The sequence below is a fragment of the Symsagittifera roscoffensis genome, chromosome 1 (assembly GCF_963678635.1).
Source record: "Symsagittifera roscoffensis chromosome 1, txSymRosc1.1, whole genome shotgun sequence".
NCBI lineage: Eukaryota > Metazoa > Xenacoelomorpha > Acoela > Convolutidae > Symsagittifera > Symsagittifera roscoffensis.
Genome location: NC_087062.1, coordinates 99,050,779 through 99,071,032, shown reverse-complemented (window position 1 = coordinate 99,071,032; position 20,254 = coordinate 99,050,779). Strand labels below are relative to the sequence as shown.

The 20,254-nt window shown below is 34.9% G+C and overlaps 1 protein-coding gene across 1 annotated transcript; it reads left to right on the top strand.

Annotated features, from left to right (window-relative positions):
* Nucleotides 1-7,979: 7,979 nt before the first annotated feature.
* LOC134841226 (putative trans-acting enoyl reductase Rv2449c) lies at nucleotides 7,980-17,800 on the top strand. The gene is made up of 8 exons (XM_063857074.1): nucleotides 7,980-8,114; nucleotides 9,522-9,948; nucleotides 10,263-10,557; nucleotides 14,400-14,526; nucleotides 15,034-15,198; nucleotides 15,515-15,680; nucleotides 16,436-16,539; nucleotides 17,564-17,800. Exons 1-8 carry the CDS (start codon nucleotides 7,980-7,982, stop codon nucleotides 17,798-17,800), a joined length of 1,656 nt encoding a protein of 551 aa, XP_063713144.1.
* The last annotated feature ends 2,454 nt before the right edge of the window (nucleotides 17,801-20,254 follow it).

The window sequence follows — 20,254 nt, the reverse complement described above, 5'->3', positions numbered from 1 at the left end:
TCCCTGAGGGTCCATGGTCGACCGTGCTCGTGGCATGTTTCAACCGTGCTCGAGGTAATGTTTCGACCGTACCCGTGATATGTTTCGACCGAGCTCAATGTATGTTTCGACCGCGCTCGAGATCTATTTTGACCGTTCTCGAGGTATGTTTCGACAGTGTTCGAGGTATATTTCAACAGTGCTCGAGAAATGTTTCAATTTTGTGCTCGACCCAAACCCCTGTTTCGACTATAATTTTTTGGTCGAGCACTGTCATGTGCTTGACTTTGAAAGTCGAAACATAAGTGAACAAACAACTCAACTCGGGCGGTAGTGAATTGATGTTTTGGACTATCAGAGGCTTGTAATCGCTTCAATTTTTAAAATTCAACAAGCAGTTTCGCAGCCCATAAAGTTTACTCTATGTAGCAGCAGAATTTTTTGAGGCACATACCCCACAAAAGTCTTAAAATTAGATAAAAATTTTCTATCGATAAGCTCGTTCATTGTTTTTGCGTTTAAAAAGGCCTTATATGTTTACAAAAACAAAACATTTTTTAACAGTTTTAAAAAAATAAAATTCCAATGTGTAGTTGGCATTATGTCGCCCTATTTTTGAAAATCAAAATATGGCCATCAATTATAATGAGGGTCGTAACTTTTCTGGTGTTCCTCAAATGAAACAGCTCACTTTAGTATCAATCAAAGATTAAGATCAAAATGTAACAAAATGAGCTCTTATGTGTTACCTTGATAGCATAAATTTCCTCTCCAAAAAAGATATGCTAACAGCTTAAAAAACTTATAAAAGAAAACGTTTCGATTTTTAATATCAAACAAGGCTCTCTAATATCGGAGCACATCCCTGAATGTTTCATTGACTTTCCTTGGTTTAGTTTTGAATGATTTAATTCGTCGCTTTTGCGTTTCGTAATACAGTGCTGATTTAAATTATCCGGACAAATCGAACAAAACTTGAATTTTCAAACGCGTTTTTCTCAAATTGGGTTCAGATTAGACAAAAAGTGAAGAGAACAAAAGTTGCTTAGAATTTCACCAGAATTAATAGGGTGCCATTTTTTCTCCGAAAGTCTCAACAAAAATTTTACCCCAAAAATGGGTCGTTTTGGCTTTTTTCAATTAATCAAGAGTTACGCGGAAACTACTTTATTAATTGATAAGAAAATTATATCACAGGAAGCCTCCTACGCAGCTCAACAAAGATTAAAAAGGTTAAATCTCCAAAAACCAGTATAAGAGAAAAAATTTTCACTTGATAGTCAATAAATATGATTTTTACTATATAAAACCCAGAATCTCTGTTTAAAAATAAATTTTGAACAATTTGCGCAAATTTTTGGAGATTTAACCCTTCTTAAACTTTGTTGAACTACGTAAGAGGCTTCCTGTGATATAATTTTTTTATCAATTAACAAAGTAGTTTCCGCGTAACTCTTGATTAATTGAAAAAAGCCAAAATGACCCATTTTTGGGGTAAAATTTTTGTTGAGACTTTCGGAGAAAAAATGGCACCATATTAATTCTGGTGAAATTCTAAGCAACTTTTGTTCTCTTCACTTTTTGTCTAATCTTAACCCAATTTGAAAAAAAAACGCGTTTGAAAATTCAAGTTTTGTTCGTTTCGTCCGGATAATTTAAATCAGCACTGTAACACATATTATTAACAAATTTAGTTCAAACCATCGCATCATAATTTTTCAAAAAATGATCGCAGGTGCACATATTTGTTTGAGTTTCGGACAAAATTATCTTTTAGGTGATATGAAAACATTCTGTCAAATCGCCTTTTACAAAATCATGAGTGACTGAATAAAAAAACCTAAATATAAATACTCCGTTTTCTTCGAAATACTTTTCAATTATTTCTCATGTCAATTTTGAGGACGAAAATTATCAATCAAACAATGTCAACGTTCTTTAAACTGTCCGAAAAAATTAACCTCTTATTTCTCTAGAATTGAAAAGTACTGAACTTTGATGGTTGAAAAAATAATCGCACATTCGGTATTTCACGCATGAGGAATTTCCTGCATCAGTAAGAGCAAATTGCTCGCTTCAACTCAATCTGGATTAATTTAAATAGCCGCTTCCGCTTTTTCAGCATAAAATTTAAAAACTAATCGCGGGTTAAATTTGTCAAAAGGCCCGAATTGGCAAATTTCAACATGAATTATCGAACATTGAGCACAGATTAAATGATAATAGTTGATTTTTTGCAGGGCATCAGTACCTTTTAGATAAAATGAAAAAATCCCGTGAAAACGACTATTTGAAAAACTGAGTTGAAAAAAACCACTACCAGTACAAATATTCCGCTATTTTTTCAACAGTGTGAACCATGGAAACAAAGCAACGGCACTCAACACTACTCGAAATTAGAATTTACAGTTTTAATAACTTAACAAAACCCACAATAGTTGTATGGAATAATTTTGAAATGATATACATCAGACTTTTTACAGTTAAGACCACTATGACTCATTTTACTAGTAGTACGACAGACAACAAACTGTATAGTTGAAAAATATTTTATTAAAAGTAAAAAGTCAAGTTTTCTGCGCTTTCAAAAAACTAAATAAAAATTTTACTCGAGAAGCACATTTCTGGCATTAGAACAAAACGATCAAAAATTCGCAGTGTCAAATCATGAATTCCCGCGTGTTCAATACATTTTGATCTATGAACATATTTATCTAATCGTAATACTATTAATGGCTGATAACTTATTCGAAATTGCATTAAAAAATAGGCGCTTAAAACCTCTAAAAATCAAAAGAAATATTTGAAATTTTTTTAAAAACCTTTAGTCGGGCACAAAGTTTTTAAGCCTAATCAGTCTACATGCCGATTTTTGTAACATTTCAATAATTCGATTCATTTGTAAAGCTACTGTTTAAAAATTATTTCGCTGGTGGGAAAAAGAAAAAGAGCCCCCTTCGATTACTACGAAAGATTAATGGCTGTTTTGGCTCCCTTCCCCCTCCACCTGCGAAACATTACAGGTGAAATAATTGTTCACCTTGTCCCATTGTTGTGAAAATTGGCTCTTTTCCAATTGTTTTAACAAACTAGCGATCATTGGTTCCACATTTTAATTTTTATAAAAACCAAACATGAACAAAAATTACTTGTGAAAAATTGCAGGTGGGGGAGAGGAAAGAAAAGAGAGCCTTAGTGTGGGGAGGCTTATTTTAATTTCAATCTGAAAAACTAATTTGACGTTGTCATAATTTAATGAAAATTTGCATGGTGAACATATAAGGCTCTCTCTTTTTTCCTCTCCCCCACCTGCATTTTTTCACAATTTATTTTTATTCACATTCCCGGGTTGACCAAAAATGCTTATCATACAATTCTCTTAAATGAGAAATTTCTTTTCATACAATTTCATACAATTCCATACGTACAGAAAGTTGTATGAAAACTTTAAAATAAGCAACCAAACTTATTTTGGTTGCTTATTTTGTATGAAAACTCTAAAATAAGCATCAAAAAATGCCAGTCATACAATTTCCATATATGGAAATTGAATGGAAAGCATTTTTTTCAAAAAAATTTTTTAAATCAGTTTTTTTTGTCACCTTTGTTCAACTGTTCTCAAAAAACCGCAGAAATGGTTTAATTTTTTTTCTATTGTTTTTCGAAAATGAATGAAAATTGTATGACAAGCATTTTCTCCATACACTTGATGTTTGGGCTCTTTTTCCTTTTCCCCCCCCCACCTCACACAAACATGAATTTTATGGTCTAACGAGTGGTTTTACAAGGTTAATTATGACGACCAAATATGTTGATTATGGCCTAATCAGTCTGCATGTCAATTTTCATGACAATCGGACAAAGTGAACAGTAATTTCAAATTGAAAAATTTGCAGGTGGGGGGGAAAAGGAAAAAGAGCCGATGTTTGGATTTGTATGATAATGATTTTTGTTGTATGGAATTGTATGATAAGCATTTTCGGTGTATGGAGGTCAACCCGGGTTGTTTGATTGTTATAAAAATTAAAATGCGGAGCAAAAATGATCGCTAGTTTGTTAAAATAGTATTTTTGGCTCTTGTACAGTCATGTCATTCCTTTTTGGGCTTCTTATTTTTTCTTCCCCACCTGCGAATTTTTACAATTAAGTTTTTTTCACACTGTATCATTGTTATGAAAATTGGCACCTGGACTATCTAGGCCACGACAAACATTTTTGCAACCCATAGATAACCTGGCAAAACCTTTCATTACACCATAAAATTGATGCTCGTTCAAGGTGGGGAGGAAAAGGAAAAAGAACCCATATTTGGCATGCAGCTCCTCGTGAAGCTCCTCGTTACACTAAAAATTTGATGCTTATGAGAGGAGGGGAGGCAAAATGATATGCTCAAGTGAAAAAAAAAGCTGGCACGTGCGAGGCTAAAGTAATAAAACACGTGTGTCAAACTTAAAACAATTGTACTTAGCCAGAGACAGACCACTATACATTTATCGTTATTTGATCGAACACTCCGATATGGACGAGAAAGCGACCACGATATCGAAATCCAAGTCGAAGAAGTCCAAGCGGGATCGGAAGGATTCGGGAGAGGAATCGGAATATGGGAAGAAAAAGAAGGATAAAAAATCAAAAAAGGACAAAAAAGGGATGCAATGCAAGGCTCTTTCTCTTTAAAGCCCGCTCAGAAATTATAGCCCACCTCGGCTCTTTGTAACACCCCTCACATTTTAAAGTTTCCTTTTTCATAGTTGTTTCACGTGCTATAACGGCTAAATGCGTGATAATACGATGTAGAGTACGAAGACTAAATCTGTTCACAATTATTGGTTTGTTCATCAAGGAAAATTTCATTGTAATATGCCAAGGCTAAAATAGTTTTTCAAACATTAAGTTCAAATGTGAGGGGAAGGGAAAAGAGCCCCCCAACCCCCGCACCCTCAATCATACAAAAACCGCAAAATCGCCTTGTGTTGAGACTATAATTTGGTTTTTGTAAATGTAATAATAGGCTGTGGAGCTATAAAGGGAAAGAGCAGCTACTTCGTTATCATTGCAGAGAATGCTACCTCTAAAGCGTTAATAAACGAAACATAATTTTTTTCTACTACAGACATCGGCTTTTCGTCCGCTTTCAACTTAAATCAAAAATTGTTCAATACTTTATTTCATGGGCTGTTTTTCGGCTCTTTTCCAGTTCCCCCTTTCAAAATACCGAGTTTTATGTTTGTTTTACGTGCTATTACGGCTAAATGCGTGATGTTACGCTGTTAAGTATGAAGAACAAATCTGTTCAGAATTGTCAATTTGTTCACCACGCCAAATTTCATTGCATTATGACAACGCTAAATAAGCTTTTCAAAATTGATTTTGAAAGGTGGGGGGGGGGGACTGGAAAAGAGCCTGTTTTTCTTCCCCCCTCCCCCTACTTGCGATTCTTACTTGTCAATACTTTTGCTCTTAATTTGCCATTCTGATATGAACATGCGGGCTAATTGGGTAATAACAAAAAAATAGATTTTCTTACCAAACCTGGGAAAACCACTCGTTAGTGGAGACAACTGATGATTATGCGAGGTTGGGAGAAAGGACGGTAAAAGAGCGAGAAAAAGAATCAAAATAATTTAATTCCAAATCATAATAAAGCCTATAAAAGAGCCAAAACGTAGGCTCTTTTTCCTTTTCCCCCACCTGGAAATTTTTATAAATAAATTTTTTTGTTCACCTTGTCCGATTGTTTTAAGAACTGACATGCAGACTAATTCCATAACAAAAATATTTGGTGTTAATAAATATCCTTGTAAAACCACTAGTTTCATTATATAAAGTTCAAGGAGGGGGAGCTACAAATGCTGAAATTTACACCACAGTGGTGATGTTTTTTGTTGGTATTCCGTTTACAATGCTGACATTATATCTGCGTAAACACCAATAGAGGTAACATAACACTCAGAGAAAAAGGATAAAAAACACAGGGAAAAAGATACGCAAGGCGAAAAGGAAAAAGAAACGGAAAAGGAGAGTTCGGAGCACGACTACGACATCGCAATTGAGATTCCAGAGGAGTTCACATCTCCAGTTGTTCCTGAGACGGAACCTCTCGAGGAGCCGGAGGACATCCGGCGCTCCATTCAAGAACAGGCAGCTCTTCTTCTCCAGTTTCCCATCCCTTCGAGTTTTCTCTTAAAAGCTGATTTCAAAGTCACTATAAAATGCCTTTTGACATTGTCAAGTATAATAAAAAGGCTATTTTCCAGTTTCCCACCCCCCTCGTAAAATTACGAAATAAAACTGGGCTCTTTTTCCTTCCCCCCCCCCCACCTGCAAAAATTTACAAATGTAACGTTTGTTCACATTATTCGATTGTTTGGCTCTTTTCCAGTTCACCCCCCTTCAAATAAAATTTGAAAAGCTTATTTAACGTTGTCATAATGCAATGAAAATTGGCGTGGTGAAAAAATCGTCAGCTGTAAACAGATTTGTTCTTCATATTTTACAGCGTCGATTTGTTGTCGATTTGTTCACCACGCATTATGACAAGGTTAAATAAACTTTTAAAATTGAATTTGAAAGGGGGAAAACTGGAAAAAAGCCGACATCATTTAAGCAGTTTTTCATAATTGAAACTGAAAGGTAGAAAGGGGAGCCAAGCTAACTTCTACAGTGTTACGTAACAAAAAGTAGACACCCGTACCGAGAAAGTTTTTTGTTTCTGACCTGAAATACTTTGTATCTAATCTAATATCTGATCAGAAAATCTTTTTGAAATGTTTAAATAAAGCATGGATTTTCTTTAAATTCTTTATTTCTCATCCTAATTCTGATCAGAAATTAGCTAAATCTATGCTATTTCTAGCTAGAAAAAAGTCTTCTGATGGGTCTCGAAATGATTTGCTCTATCCACTAGGCTACAGGCCCTGATGCAGGTAACTAGTTTTAGCATTATAAAATTGTTATAACAAGCATAAAATTGTATTGTAATGCTCCTGTTTTTGTGTATACTCGAAGCATGTTTATCTTGTTGCTGTTGAGCATTAAACTGATCTATGGTTATTTCTTTCCAGAAACTGTTTAATTCTAAGCCAGAAAAGAAATAGATCACATCTGCACGGAAAATACGAGAAAACTAGGCTAGATAATTTATATAAAATTTCTATCTAGAAAAACAGCTTCCGTTGGGTACGGACCGTCATTAAGAAGATCAAGTCGTGAACCAATAAGAAGCGAGATAAGAAAAGAAACGTACGAATGTTTTTTCTCGATTTTGATTGCTCACGACTCTGTCTACTTCAAGACCAGACGCAGATCTAGGAAGTTCTCGAGGGGGGGGGGGGGGGGGGGGGGGGTATGGGGGGGAGTTGAGTTTTCAAAAAACAATTCAAAAACTATAGTTGACAAAATTTTCTGCGCCGCAGGAAAATTTTTGAAAAAACAGGCCAAAAAAGGCGTTTTTATGCACTTTTTGGAAAATTTATATTAAAAAATTGCGTTATTTTGGCACGCGCTCCCCCCTCTAAATTTAATAGATTGGCGCCAAAGGCGCTTTTACAAAAATTTGAAGGTTAGTCAACCAAAAATGGACATCTTTTGGGGTAGAATCCTTGAAGGGGGGCATCCGCTACTGTTTATGACTATCTACTTTTAACAGCACTCCCTTCTACAGCAGTTCTTACATACCGTTGCAATTTACCGTATGGGCAACTTTGGCTCTTTTTTCACCCCCTCCCCCACCCCACCTTTGAATATCAATTTTGAAACTTTACTTTGACAAACTAACAAACTAACAACTGTGAACAGAATTGTTCGTCATACCTTTACATCATAACGTCACGCGTGTAGCCATAAAAACACGTTAAATAAAGACTACAAAGACAGAAAACTACAAAGACAGAAAATTAAAAAGGTGGAAGTTGGAAGGGGGCTTTGGTTGAACAATATTAAGGGAAAAAGGAAAGTGTTACATTTTGAACAATGTAGCACTGTAGTTTTACTCGAAAGAGATGGGAAACTGGAAAAGATCCCAGGTAGCGCCTCCGTTGACACTTGACGAAGAGAAAGAGGAAGATGTTGCTGCTCCTGATGATAATGACAAGAAGGAATGCACTCTTTTTTACTCGGCAGACTTTTCAGTTTTTGTATATAATATTTTTTCCGAAACATTTTTTTCCACGCGTACATTTATTTTCATACAATTTTTTCCAATAATATTACAAAATTTGAATCAAAAGTTGTCTTTCTGTTATTTGGAACATGTTCACTGTTGAATTGTTCGGCCTGGCATCCTGCTAGGCAAAAAGAGCAAACTGTTCCAATCATTCTGACTATTTTGTATTTGTCAAGCAGAAATGTTTTCACAAAACTGTTCGTATTCGTATTTCAGGGCAAGCCCTGAAGGTTTCCACTGCCGTCTATTGTCTAGCAAGTATTCAATTTGAAACTTTTAAACCTCTAAACGTTTGTGAAAATGGATCGCACTATGAATAGATTTTTTCATAATTGACTCGATATATTTATCTTTATAGAAATATTTTATTGTCCTTTTGGAGTAACTTTACTATCAACCTCACTTGGTCTGGAAAAAAAACATATCTCTGCGAACAACATTTTTTTGGAGAGCAATTTTTCAGACCCAGTTCTCTTTTCTTTAGAGATTCGGAATTAAGGTAGCATCCCGCACCCAAATAAATCCTCCGCCCTAACGTTCAATCCTATTTATTTTGCTTACGCTGCGTGTAAAATTCTCCTGCTGATTGGTTGAAATTTTGAACTCAGAACCAAGTTAACATCCTGCACCTCAAATGGATTTCAACTGAATGATATTGTTGTATGGAGCTCAGTTGTAAAAAGATATGTCATCTGTGATCAATTTCCATAAAAAAGTCACAAGGTTTCAATTGGGAACTACTTTGAAGACTATAATTCAAATTGAGATAATGAACGCGCGATAGATTTTGTTCTATTAAAGTGTAAGCAGCAAACTAAATCCTTCCCAAACATTAAACTATATGCTCTTGTTGATACGTTACCACTCGCAGAATGTATCACGTTCCGACCCCCTCACTACCCAAAGGGTACCCCATTGGTACTGTTTTATCAGATCCATTTTCGGCCGGCCGACATTAAAATTATACTCGGCCTAATTATTATAAAATAATAGCCATTTTGAAGGGGAGCTTGCGCGAAAAAAATGTTTGGTCAAAACTTTCCAAAATTTGTCCCAAAACTGAATTTTTGGCATGTTTTTCTTTCATTTGCCTGTGGCGCAGGAAATTCGCCAAAATAATGTCTTTATTGAGTCTTTCTTAAAAGAGCTCAAAAAATCAGTTTGATCGACCTAAAGAAAGTTCATCAAAATTTTCGATTTGTTTTGAAAATCCACCTCATCGCGAAAAATTTAGATCCGCCCCTGCTGGTCATATCAGGTCGAATAAAAAGTTGTTTATACATCTTTCGTATACAAAAATGTTCAATTTTGTTAATTGGGTTTTTTGTAAAAAAATAAGTCTGAAATATTTTTCAAACAAAGTAAAAAAGAGATCTAGGAACCACTGTACGAACCAGAACCAAAACCTGTGTCGGATCCTCCTGCAGCACCAGCCCATCCACAGACTGACCAAAGCGTCAGTACCAAAAAAGACTCCACTAAAGCAACTCCGGCGCCGACCACGCAGAAAAAAGAGGAAAAATCAGCAGCTGAAGTTACTAAACAATCAACCAGTCAGGCTGCGAGACGATCATCTTATGGAACAATTGGAAAAGACGGAAACCATATTCCAACACAGCCGTCACTAAACTCTAGAACTGCAAGTCACCAGAAGCTGGTAACTTACCCGCAGCAGAAAGTGTTCACGAAGGATATAGACTTGGTGTTGTTTGGAGCCTCAGGGTTCACGGGGAGACTAGCTTGTCTCTACTTGGCCGACCACCCTGACAAAGCACTAGTCAGTAATTTACACATTGCTATTGCAGGTCTGCTCTTTCCCAGTTTTCCTCTTTAGGATACAAACATTGTTCATCTCGCATTCAGACTTGAAGGTTAAGCTTGCAAAACTGTTCGACTTCTGATTATTTTCTGATGTTAATTTTTTGTTTTCATTTCCCAAATGAATTCTAATTTTCGTTTATTTTGGTAAGTTTCCAGATTAAAATTCAGACCCTTTCAGTTCTCTTAAAAGAAAAGCTGATAAAAATGCTCGTTAAACTTGGATTCTTCAAAAATGCTAGTTAGAATGATTAAATTGCTAACTCCAAAATAAAGATGGAAAACTGGGAAAAACCTGCAGGTCGAAGCAAGGAAAAGTTAAAACACCTGCGCAATGAAATGATAGCGATCAATAGTTTCATGGGCCGAGTTAGTATTCTCTACGCCAATGCATTCGACACCGAGGAACTGGACAGAATAACTTCCAAAACCAGATGTCTGCTGAACTTCGCTGGTCCATACACGTGGTATGGCAGCCAAGTAGTGGAGAGTTGTGTTAGAAACATGTGTCATTACGTAGATTTGTCTCTTGAGTTGCCGTGGGTGATGAAGATGATCGGAAAGCACCAAGCGAAAGCTGTCAAGAACAAGACTAGGTACTCTTTTCAGTTTAAAATCTTTTATAAACCTTCTTCTTCTAGCTATGATGCCAAATTGAGTACATGATATCAAAAGACTATGTCCATGTTTGATTTTTTATAATGAACTTCTACATCAATTTTTGGTGCATTGACTTTCAAAAATTGCCTCCAGTCTTAAACCATCTCAAACGGTTATAATTTTATCTAAATCGTATCAAACATACTGCATGCCTGAAAACCTAATCTTTTTTGTCATAAAATAATTTCTTCTAAAATTACGAACAAAAAATGCGAAAGGTCACCTATTTTATTGAATCACCGTTGCTGCATTCATTGTTTTAGTGATTCGACTAGACAAAAACTTGCATGGTTTGACAATCCTTCGAGATATATGAAGTAACTTTTCGAAAAGAAATCGAGCTTTCAAAAAAACTCAAATGTTGAGTTTTCGGGGTTAATCTTCTACAACACGCAATGTTAATTTCAAAGGGATAAATTTCTCATTTACTGTAACTGGGTTAGTTTTTCTAAATTTGAGCCATATTTTTCCCCCGATTGCGTTTAAGCAGAATGTTACATAACCAAACTATCTCAAATTGCACAAAATCAGTAGCGTTGATATTGAGGGTGGTAGACGACCTCGTTTTTAAGAAATTGACCCCGTGTTATCTCCGCAAGGTAACACGGGGCTGATACCAAAGAAGGGCGTCGATTGCCCCTCTTTGGTAGTACTTCAGGATTTTCGCTGACCGCCCCTGACCGCACCTGATTTTTTTTTCTAGAGGTGCCTTTGGCGCCAATGTATCTTAATTTTTTCAGGGGAACGCGCGCCTTAAAATTATGTTTTTATGGTTGTTTTTTTTTCAAAAAATGTTGAGATAGCTCAAAAAACCAATTCGATTAACCTAAAAAAAATTTCAAAGAAAATTTTTTAATGATCCGCTCCTTTTCAACATAATCAAATAATTTTTAAAAACTTCCAGAAAAATTGTCGTTTGAAAATTTTTTGGAGAAAAAACCATTCGAACACAACTATTCCATTTTTGGAATGTCGGAACAATAATTATAATTATCAAATTTCAATTGTTAGAAGTGAGAGTTGTGAATTTTTTACAAAAAAAAACAATTGCGTTTTTCCGTGCACAGTTTTTTCTATCAGAGAAGTTTGAGTTTATCTAACAATTTTTGACGAATATTTTGATACCATCTGAGAAATATCAACATTATGCAGTCTAAACTTAGAACATGTTACCGAGACCTTATCCGTTTGAGTCAAGTTTCAAAGAAACTCACACAATTTGCAAAAAAGTGCACAATTCGAGACTTTTTATTTAAAAGTCACTTATTTCTACTATACTTTTGTAACCATAACTTATTTTAAAAACTAAAAAACATCAGACATATTACAAAAGTTAGCGGAATACTTAACGTTTTGACCGTACAAGAACTCTTGTTATTTATATGTTAAGTAAAACTCATACATAATTTAGTACTGTGCCAGTACCATATTTTTCAGCAATGGTTTTGACTATTCTTGGATAATATGACACCAATTGTTTGAGTAATTGCCGCGAAATAAAAATCTGATAAAGTTTTGGTGGGAAATTTCACCCGGATTATCGAGACAAATTTTTTGCTCGAATGAAAACAATTGTCTATCAACTTATGATCTGCGGTCACAATTTAAATTAGTTCTTAATCTGAAAAAAAAACAATTTGGAAAAATTATCTGGATTATGGAGAGATTTTTTTGCAATCATTTTATGATTTAAACGCAAGCCTTTAAGAGAATATTTTTTGTTCTGATTTTTTTTAAAAAAAGATACAAAATATTCACAACCGGTGTAGTTTTTTTCATTTATTTAGTTTTCGATGATAAAACTAATAATTTTGAACGATTTTTTTTATACAGTAATCAGATGTTTATTCTTCAAAATCATTTTCATGATATATAACTCGGGTTGCTTTTGAGCAGAGTTTGACAAATGCAGATTGACCAAAAAGTTGTTGAATTTTTAAAAATAATGAATGATGTTCGACGCGTAATTGTCAAGCAAAATAGTGCTCTGAACTTTCTCGAACTTGAAACAATAGCAAAATGATCGGAATCAAGCTAAATGAGTCATAAACTAAACATTATATGCCAATGCAAGCTACAATAGCAAAAAAAAAAAAACTTATGTTTCAAATATCAATTGATAAAAACATTTAAGACAATCAATGGTAGTCAGATCTTTCTGAGTTATGCCTAGAGTTGTGCCATAACTTGGGTTTAAAAAAGGTCAATTTGGCCAATTTGTGATAATCAACGGGCATTAAACTATTTTTTCTGTCGGCTCGTAAACGGTGAAGTAACCCAGCTTAAAACTATTCCAAATTGGCTTCAGGCCATTTTTTGGGTCTGAACTTTTTATACAAAAGCGAAGCTGAACTTCGCACTATTTTCGATTCAACTATATTTACCAAATTGAATGGACATACTTGCGAAAAACCCAAAAGAATGCAAAATCAGCATTTTTTGGACAAACTTGCAAAAAAACAAAATTTTTGGTTTGGTCACCGAAGGGTGACAAAACCAAAAATATCTGAGCAGAAGCTCTTCAAGCCTAAAGTTTTTTTTTAATTTGGGACAAAGTTAGATTTTTTACGTCCCTCTTCCCCCATAACACACAAAGGCACGCAGAAAAAAAAAGAAAAAACGTCCATACAAAACAAGCCGAATTCTAGTCAGCCAAAAGAAGAAGAAAAACGTTTCAACAAACAGAGTGGTAATGCAGCCAAATCAAAAGTGCGGAGGGAAACGAAAAAATTTGTTATATTTGAAAAGACCCAAAATAAGGCCAACAAATTGATTTAAAAAATGCCTAATCATTTTGGGCCGCATAAAGTTTTTGAGAGAAAAAGCAAAAAAGGAAATCCAAAGTCAAAGTAGGTGAAATTACCAGTAAATCAAACACTAAAAGCACCATTCAAAACATGCGCCAGCCAAAAAATGATTTCCACGAGGAACCCTTAGAGATGAGTCAGAAATCCAGATGAGATAAGTCCTGTAACCAAAAAATTTTAGGGGAAACGAATTCTAGTACCCGATTGCAATACCCTTGCTTATCGCAAGGGTAATTAATAGACACGGAATTTATAATAATTACTCTAAAAATTGTGTCGGAAAACACTTTCAACCAAACTGAAATAATTACTCTTTATAAGAGTAGTCTTGCTTACGTTTCGTACCAAAAAAAAAACATAACTCTCGAATCGAATTAGAACATTTCTTTGTATGTTTTGGCTGTCTTCTAAGGTGTTTTGAGCTAACTTTCATTAAAAAAGTGATAGACAATTTTTGAAAAAAAAACATGATTTTTTTTGGAAATCTGGAATTTTTCAGTTCAAAAGCATAAATTGTGCACCCAGTAACGCAAAACTTACATCAATTAGCTTGCCCGATAATTATGGGCGCAATAAAATTATGTGCTCATATTGAGTATTAACTAAAACTGTTTGTTTTCAAACTCCCATGACGTTGCTAAAAGTGATGCACAGGTGCAAAAACTTTTTTAATTTTGAGCTCAAGTCATCAATATTTTTCAGAAGATTAAAAAATGTCCAAAAAAGGCATTTTAAGGAAAAGTGAACAAATTTTCTGGAAACAGTCATCGCACCACACCGTTTACAAATATTCAACCTTTTTTTTCAAAAGTCGAAACAATAAAGGAAAACTGAGAAGAAAAAAAGAAAAGAGCAATCATTTTTCCTGGCGCATAAGTTTCTTTTTTTCCCGTAGGGCAGGGATGATGATGATTTATCTGAATAATATAACTACTACCCCACAATAACTAATGTTCTCTTCACTTATCCAGGGTGGTGAATGCGTGTGGATTCAACTCTGTCGTGAGTGACTTGGGAGTGCTGAGTGTTGTGGCCCACATGAAGAATGTTCTCAAGGAGGAGCCCTCTGAATGTCTTGGTCTAGTCGCACACATGAAGGTAGGCAAGCAAACCAAACTCGCTCACCCATTTTTTTCAAAGCAGGACAATTGAATCAAAATCAGTCAACAATTATCCTTTTTTAGTTTGCGGCCCACACAACTCTTACCATTTTCTTTTTTAGAAAAACAAAAGGTTGAACACAAATTGATAAAAAAAACTCTTAAGCCTTCCCCTCCCATCGTCAATTCAATGTCCTGCTGTGAATGTACCGATAAGATCTAAATGCGCACTATAAGATCACAATTTTTTACAGTAATTTATTTTTTTCACTTTCATTTCACCCGCAAAATTCGTAATTTCGCTTACTTGAAAAAAAACAGTTTGACTAAACTTAAATTTTCGGTCCAGAGAGATACCAAAATTTTAAGAGGGTTTTGATCAATAGGGTGATTAGAAAGTTATTATTAACTTTTATGCGCTGCTTGTGAACACTTGAATTGTTGTGTGTCTTGGTTGTCGTTGTTTATTGTTGTTTTCTGTTGTTGTTTGTTGTGATTGGGTTAGACAGGTGTGTCCGGGGTGTCTCCGGCGGACTGGATGGTGGAGAACCTGCACAAGGAGTTCCAGTCCTACTACGACGAGATGAGAGCAGACCCCCAGTACTACAACCCAGAACACCTCAAGACCTACAGGGACCCCCCGGACCCAGTCAACGCTGTCTACATGAAGGTGCAGCCATCAAATTTTCCCTTTCTCTATATTTGATAAATTGCATTAACTGAAATCAAAATACGCCGTTTTTCGTAGTTTTAAAAAAAAATTGACCAGGTCCAGGATACTTTTGACCATAAAAATTGCTTCAACACTTCCGAGCGTAGACAGATTTCAACAACTGGCAAAAAAATGAATTAGTCGCTTCAGTTTTCTTCATAACCAATTATACTATATGTTCACTTTTTTAAAAAATTACCCATAATTTGAGCCAGATTCTATTTGACCCAGTTTTAAGTTTTGGTTTAATCAATTGATAAAATTACTTTGTCAGGACATCAAACTATGGACGAGTCCGAATACTGCAGGTCCCGTGAACTCGAGAGTGGTGCGGCGAAGCAGTTCCCTCCTGAGTTATGGCGACAAGTTCACCTACACCGAAGTCGTCATGAATGCCAACTGGATGAGTGCCAAACTGTCCAGCAAAATGTCCTTCAAAAGTAAGCGATAGAGAAGAAGTACTCATAATTTAACTGCTTCTGATTTAAAAGTTGTTGATTGAGTGGCCCCATTTCTAAATATCCGATCAAAGCAGATAAATTGATTTTCTCAAAAAATGTCATCCCTCCCTCCCCCCTCAGGGATTCGACCCCCTGCCGACCCAAAGGGTCGCCCCTTGGTACTATTTTGAGATATCCATTTTTGGCGACGGACCCTAAAATTTTTCTAAAGGCGCACTTGGCGCCAATATATACTAATTTTGAGGGGGGAGCGCGCGTCGAAAAAATGCGATTTTTTTGGTCATCATTTTTAAGTGCTTAAAAACGCTTTTTTGGCCAATTTTTTCAAAACTTTGACTGCGGCGCAGAAAATAGGGCACAACAGGGACTCTTTAATGCTTAATGCTTTGGGAGAACTCGAAAAATCAATTTGGTCGACCTACAAAAAAAGGTCGACAAAAGAAAATTTTGAAAATCCGCCACTAATTACATAGATTTTTCGATCAATTTGACCCAATTTGAGAAAACTGAAGCAAAAAGTAAAACTTTTATTTCGCTGGGAAATATCCGAAAATTAAATACCACTTTCAAAACTAGAAGTCGACCACGTTAAGTAGTTTTAATTTCCATAGCTAGCTTTCCATAAATCAGCTTTGAGTATAATTGCAGGAGAAGATCTTCTTGAAACTCATTTAGTTTTTGCTCTTTCACATGAGTTCGTTTTTTGATAAATTTCTCAATCGTCTTTTGTGCAGGTTCCCAAGGTATTAAACATGGAGACCCGGTTGATCCGAGAACTGGCTTCAAGAACTGCTCTTTTGAGATGCGCATCATCGGAAAATCACCTCACACGCCAATGGTCAGTTGTTTCATACTTTATCATTAAGATCCGATGCATGAAATTGTTCTACCTATTTTCTTTGATTGTTTTTATTGTTTTTATTTTCGACCACGAGGTATTCAGTAAAGACAGTTTTCGCTATAGGTAAGAGGGATATAGATTGACCAAATATGTTAGCTGTGCAATTTCCATACAAAGGTCCATAATTGGAAAAAACAGCATGAGAACTGATTTTTTAAATGTGCAAAAAATCCAAATGCTATGCTTTCAGTTTCCAGATACGGAAATATCATAACGAGCTCTTATAAAATTTGAAATTGTATAAAAGCAAGTAACGGTTATAATAATAATCAAAAGAAACTATTTCTAGGCAGAAAATATACGAAGTTTACAAAATGACACAGGAGGTATTGGAGGTCAACCGGTGGAACTTCTGGCATGCTCACTTCAAAAAAAAACTAATATCACATTGAATTAGTTCTTTAAAAATACCTTTTTTAAATCAATTTTGGCTCCAAAAATCAATTATAAAAAACTAGTATATTTAAGCTAAGTTTGTGAACAGGGGTTTTGATATCAGAAACTTGTTTTTATATTACTTTTGAGTTAATTTTTTCTTGAGATCCTCGCAATTATAATTCGAATTTAATTTTTTGTACTAAAAGTTTTGTTGGCTTTCGTTTTAGAGTTGCTGAATTTGTTTTCTGGTGTTACTATTTCGAGATACATAATTGTAACGACGAGACTCGTCCGAGAAACTAATGACAAGAATTTGTTTTTTCTAAGTTACTTCAACAGAACTCTAACTGGTGAAAACTTTTTCCGATATAAATTATCAAGGCCACAATGGCCACAAAGAAAAACGCCTTGAGACTTTGTTCTCCGTTTTGAAGAAGGCTGAGACTAATTTTCACCCTCCATAAGAAAATATAAGCCGAAAAGACAAGAAATCACAGCTGATTTACCGATATATATTTTTTCAAATATCGTTGATCCCCAAAAGTTCCAATGAGATCAAGGTTGATTTTGTTTTACAATTCAGAAGCGAGTAGTGTGTGAAGTGAAGGGAAGTATGGACCCAGAGTACCAACTGACCTCCCGGATGACAATTGAGGCGGGCATATTGCTCTCCAAATTCCACGAGTCGCTCCCCTTGCACGGAAAAGACGCCTATGGATTCCACACTCCCGCAACTGCCCTCGGATTTCCATTCAGAGAACGACTTAAACAGTACGCTGGGGTGACTTTTAATATCGAGGAGACGTCACTTCCTTCGTGAAATAGACAAAAAAAAACAAACGACAAAACTTTTTATAGTAGTTTAAACCACGATCAAAACAGGCTCAACAATCACGGCCATGATTGTCGTTGAATCTACCAGATAATTACAAATTAGAAGGAAAAGTATTCCCAAGTTAAAAAAAAATTGCCTACAAATAGTTTTGTCCGAAGTTATTCTTTATCAGAAATTATTAAGAACGATGCAAAAAAACCGAGAACAACATCAACCATTTCTAAAATAAACAAGTGCCGCCGTTTGCTGTGAAAGTAGCAGCAGCGCAGAAAACTCCAACCAAATTCTTTTAAAAAACTATATAAAAAACTATATAAAAAACAATATATATTCTTTTTTGAACTCTGGAGGTTTTCAATGCTTTGTGTGATTAAGGAAAGAGGAAAGCTTAGAACGTAAGTTCGTAAGTTAATCAAAATCGACTACAGTCTTCGAAATTTGATTCACAAAACAAAAATTAACAAAAAAAAACAATTTTTGTGAAATTTTTTTTATTAACAGAACTCTTAAAAATTGATCGCGAGGGGAACCGTTTTATTATTATTTTAAACATGGCTTCTTAGATGGCTAGGACTAAAAACAGGAAAACAAGCGTCTCAGACTTATAAGTCTGTCGGGTTCAAACTTTTCCCTTTTTTGTGCGAGGGGATGAGTAAACTCAAAATTTTGATAGGGCAATAATTCTAGTAAAAATGAAAGTCTATGGAGGCAATCAATCAGTCAATTATAGAAAAATTAAAGAAAGCTGCTTAAATTAAATTTGCCTTATGGTAGAGGAACTAGGTCGGTCGGAGGGACCGACTCCTTTATGTTTATCCTATACGCATCTCTACACATAGCCAAAAGCCAGCTGTAAATGCGTCAAAAAATGTTTCTAAGCCAAAACAAAATCCCTTAAATTGAAAAAAAATTGACCTTGAAGCTCTATGAACTTCAAAAACTTTCATTGTTCAACACTTTTGCATTTCGTAAACTTGTATTCCGCTAGAAAACCTTAAACTTAAAATTCACGTTCGAAACTAAATTCATTTATTTCTTGAAGCAACATGGAGTTTCCGTATTGCAGAGAGTAATTCACCTTCCACTAAGTAAATTCATGCGAAGTGAATTTGTAAAAACAAATTAAGAGTAAAAAGAAAAAAGACAAATCTGCAGGTCAAAAGTTGAAACACAGAAAGTTGAAACAATTGGAAACCAAACAAAAACGTTTGAAATTTTTGAAATTTTTTTCAAATTTCCATTTTTGTATAAAAAGTACTTCACGTTAAGGTTTTTTGAATTTCGAAAACTATTCATTATTGGCATTTTTTTCACACAATTCACCCGGTTTAAGAAATCTGGAACAATCTGGAACGTTTTTCTGTTCCGCTGGTAAATCTAAGAAAAATTAAATCCACTTTCGGAAATAGAAATAGATTGCGCTTTGTAATTAGAAAGCGCAATTTACCTACCACAGTTATTTTACATACTGCGGAAATAGACAATCACGGTTGGAAATATTGATTCTCAACAAATAATTTTTTTTCTTTTTAGAAATTAAATCAAAAGAACTGAAAATTTAGTCAGTCCGTTTGCTCAGTTCAACGTTTTTTGTTTGTAAAGAGCAAATAAAAACAATATGAACAACCTTTCAAGGGCCTATGAAAATCCTCTGAACTAAAAATTTTTCAAGGCTTGTCGGATAACCTTGGTTAGTAGTTAAGGATAATACTATGTTAAATTGAACAAACCAGCTGAACTCTACTGAATTTTTAAGGTATTGGGTTTTAATGTTTCCAATTATCTGCGATCAAAAAATTCAACTCTTTATTCACAGCTGCAGGAAAAAACCGAGAAAGTGTACACTTGAAAATTTGAAAAAACTATAAATCTCCATCCAAGCAGAGCCGAGCAAATTTTCGATATCTCTTGCTAATCATAAGCATACTGATATAAGAGACTCTGCGGTTGGCGCTCTGGCAAACTATTTTTAGAAAATTCTTTTAAAAAATCATTCTCTGATTAATACACTTGTTTGAGGCGCTCTAAAAAGCTTACTTTTTTGAGACTGGCTTCAACTGCTTTTCATTTTGACTCAACAAGAATTGTTTTTTTTTAAACTAATACGTTTTTTTTAGCTGAAGCATGGTGATAGCAATTAATAGCACGATCTCGATTGATGGCAGAGGTTGGCCTATAAATTTTTTGAATTCTGCTTAACTCATTTTTAGCAACCCAATAACAAAACAAATTTTAATTTATCAAGAAACAAAAAAAGCATAGCCAACAGACGTAATGAGCGCCAAGAAACTGAAAACTTCAACTTTTCAACTTCCAAGTAAAGAATAGATGGAATCAAATCTCTTTGAATTTGTATAACAATTTATAATGGTAGTTTTTTAAATAAAAGTAACAAAATTTGAGAAAACTGGATCAGCAGGCAAAACTTCTTTTCCGGTG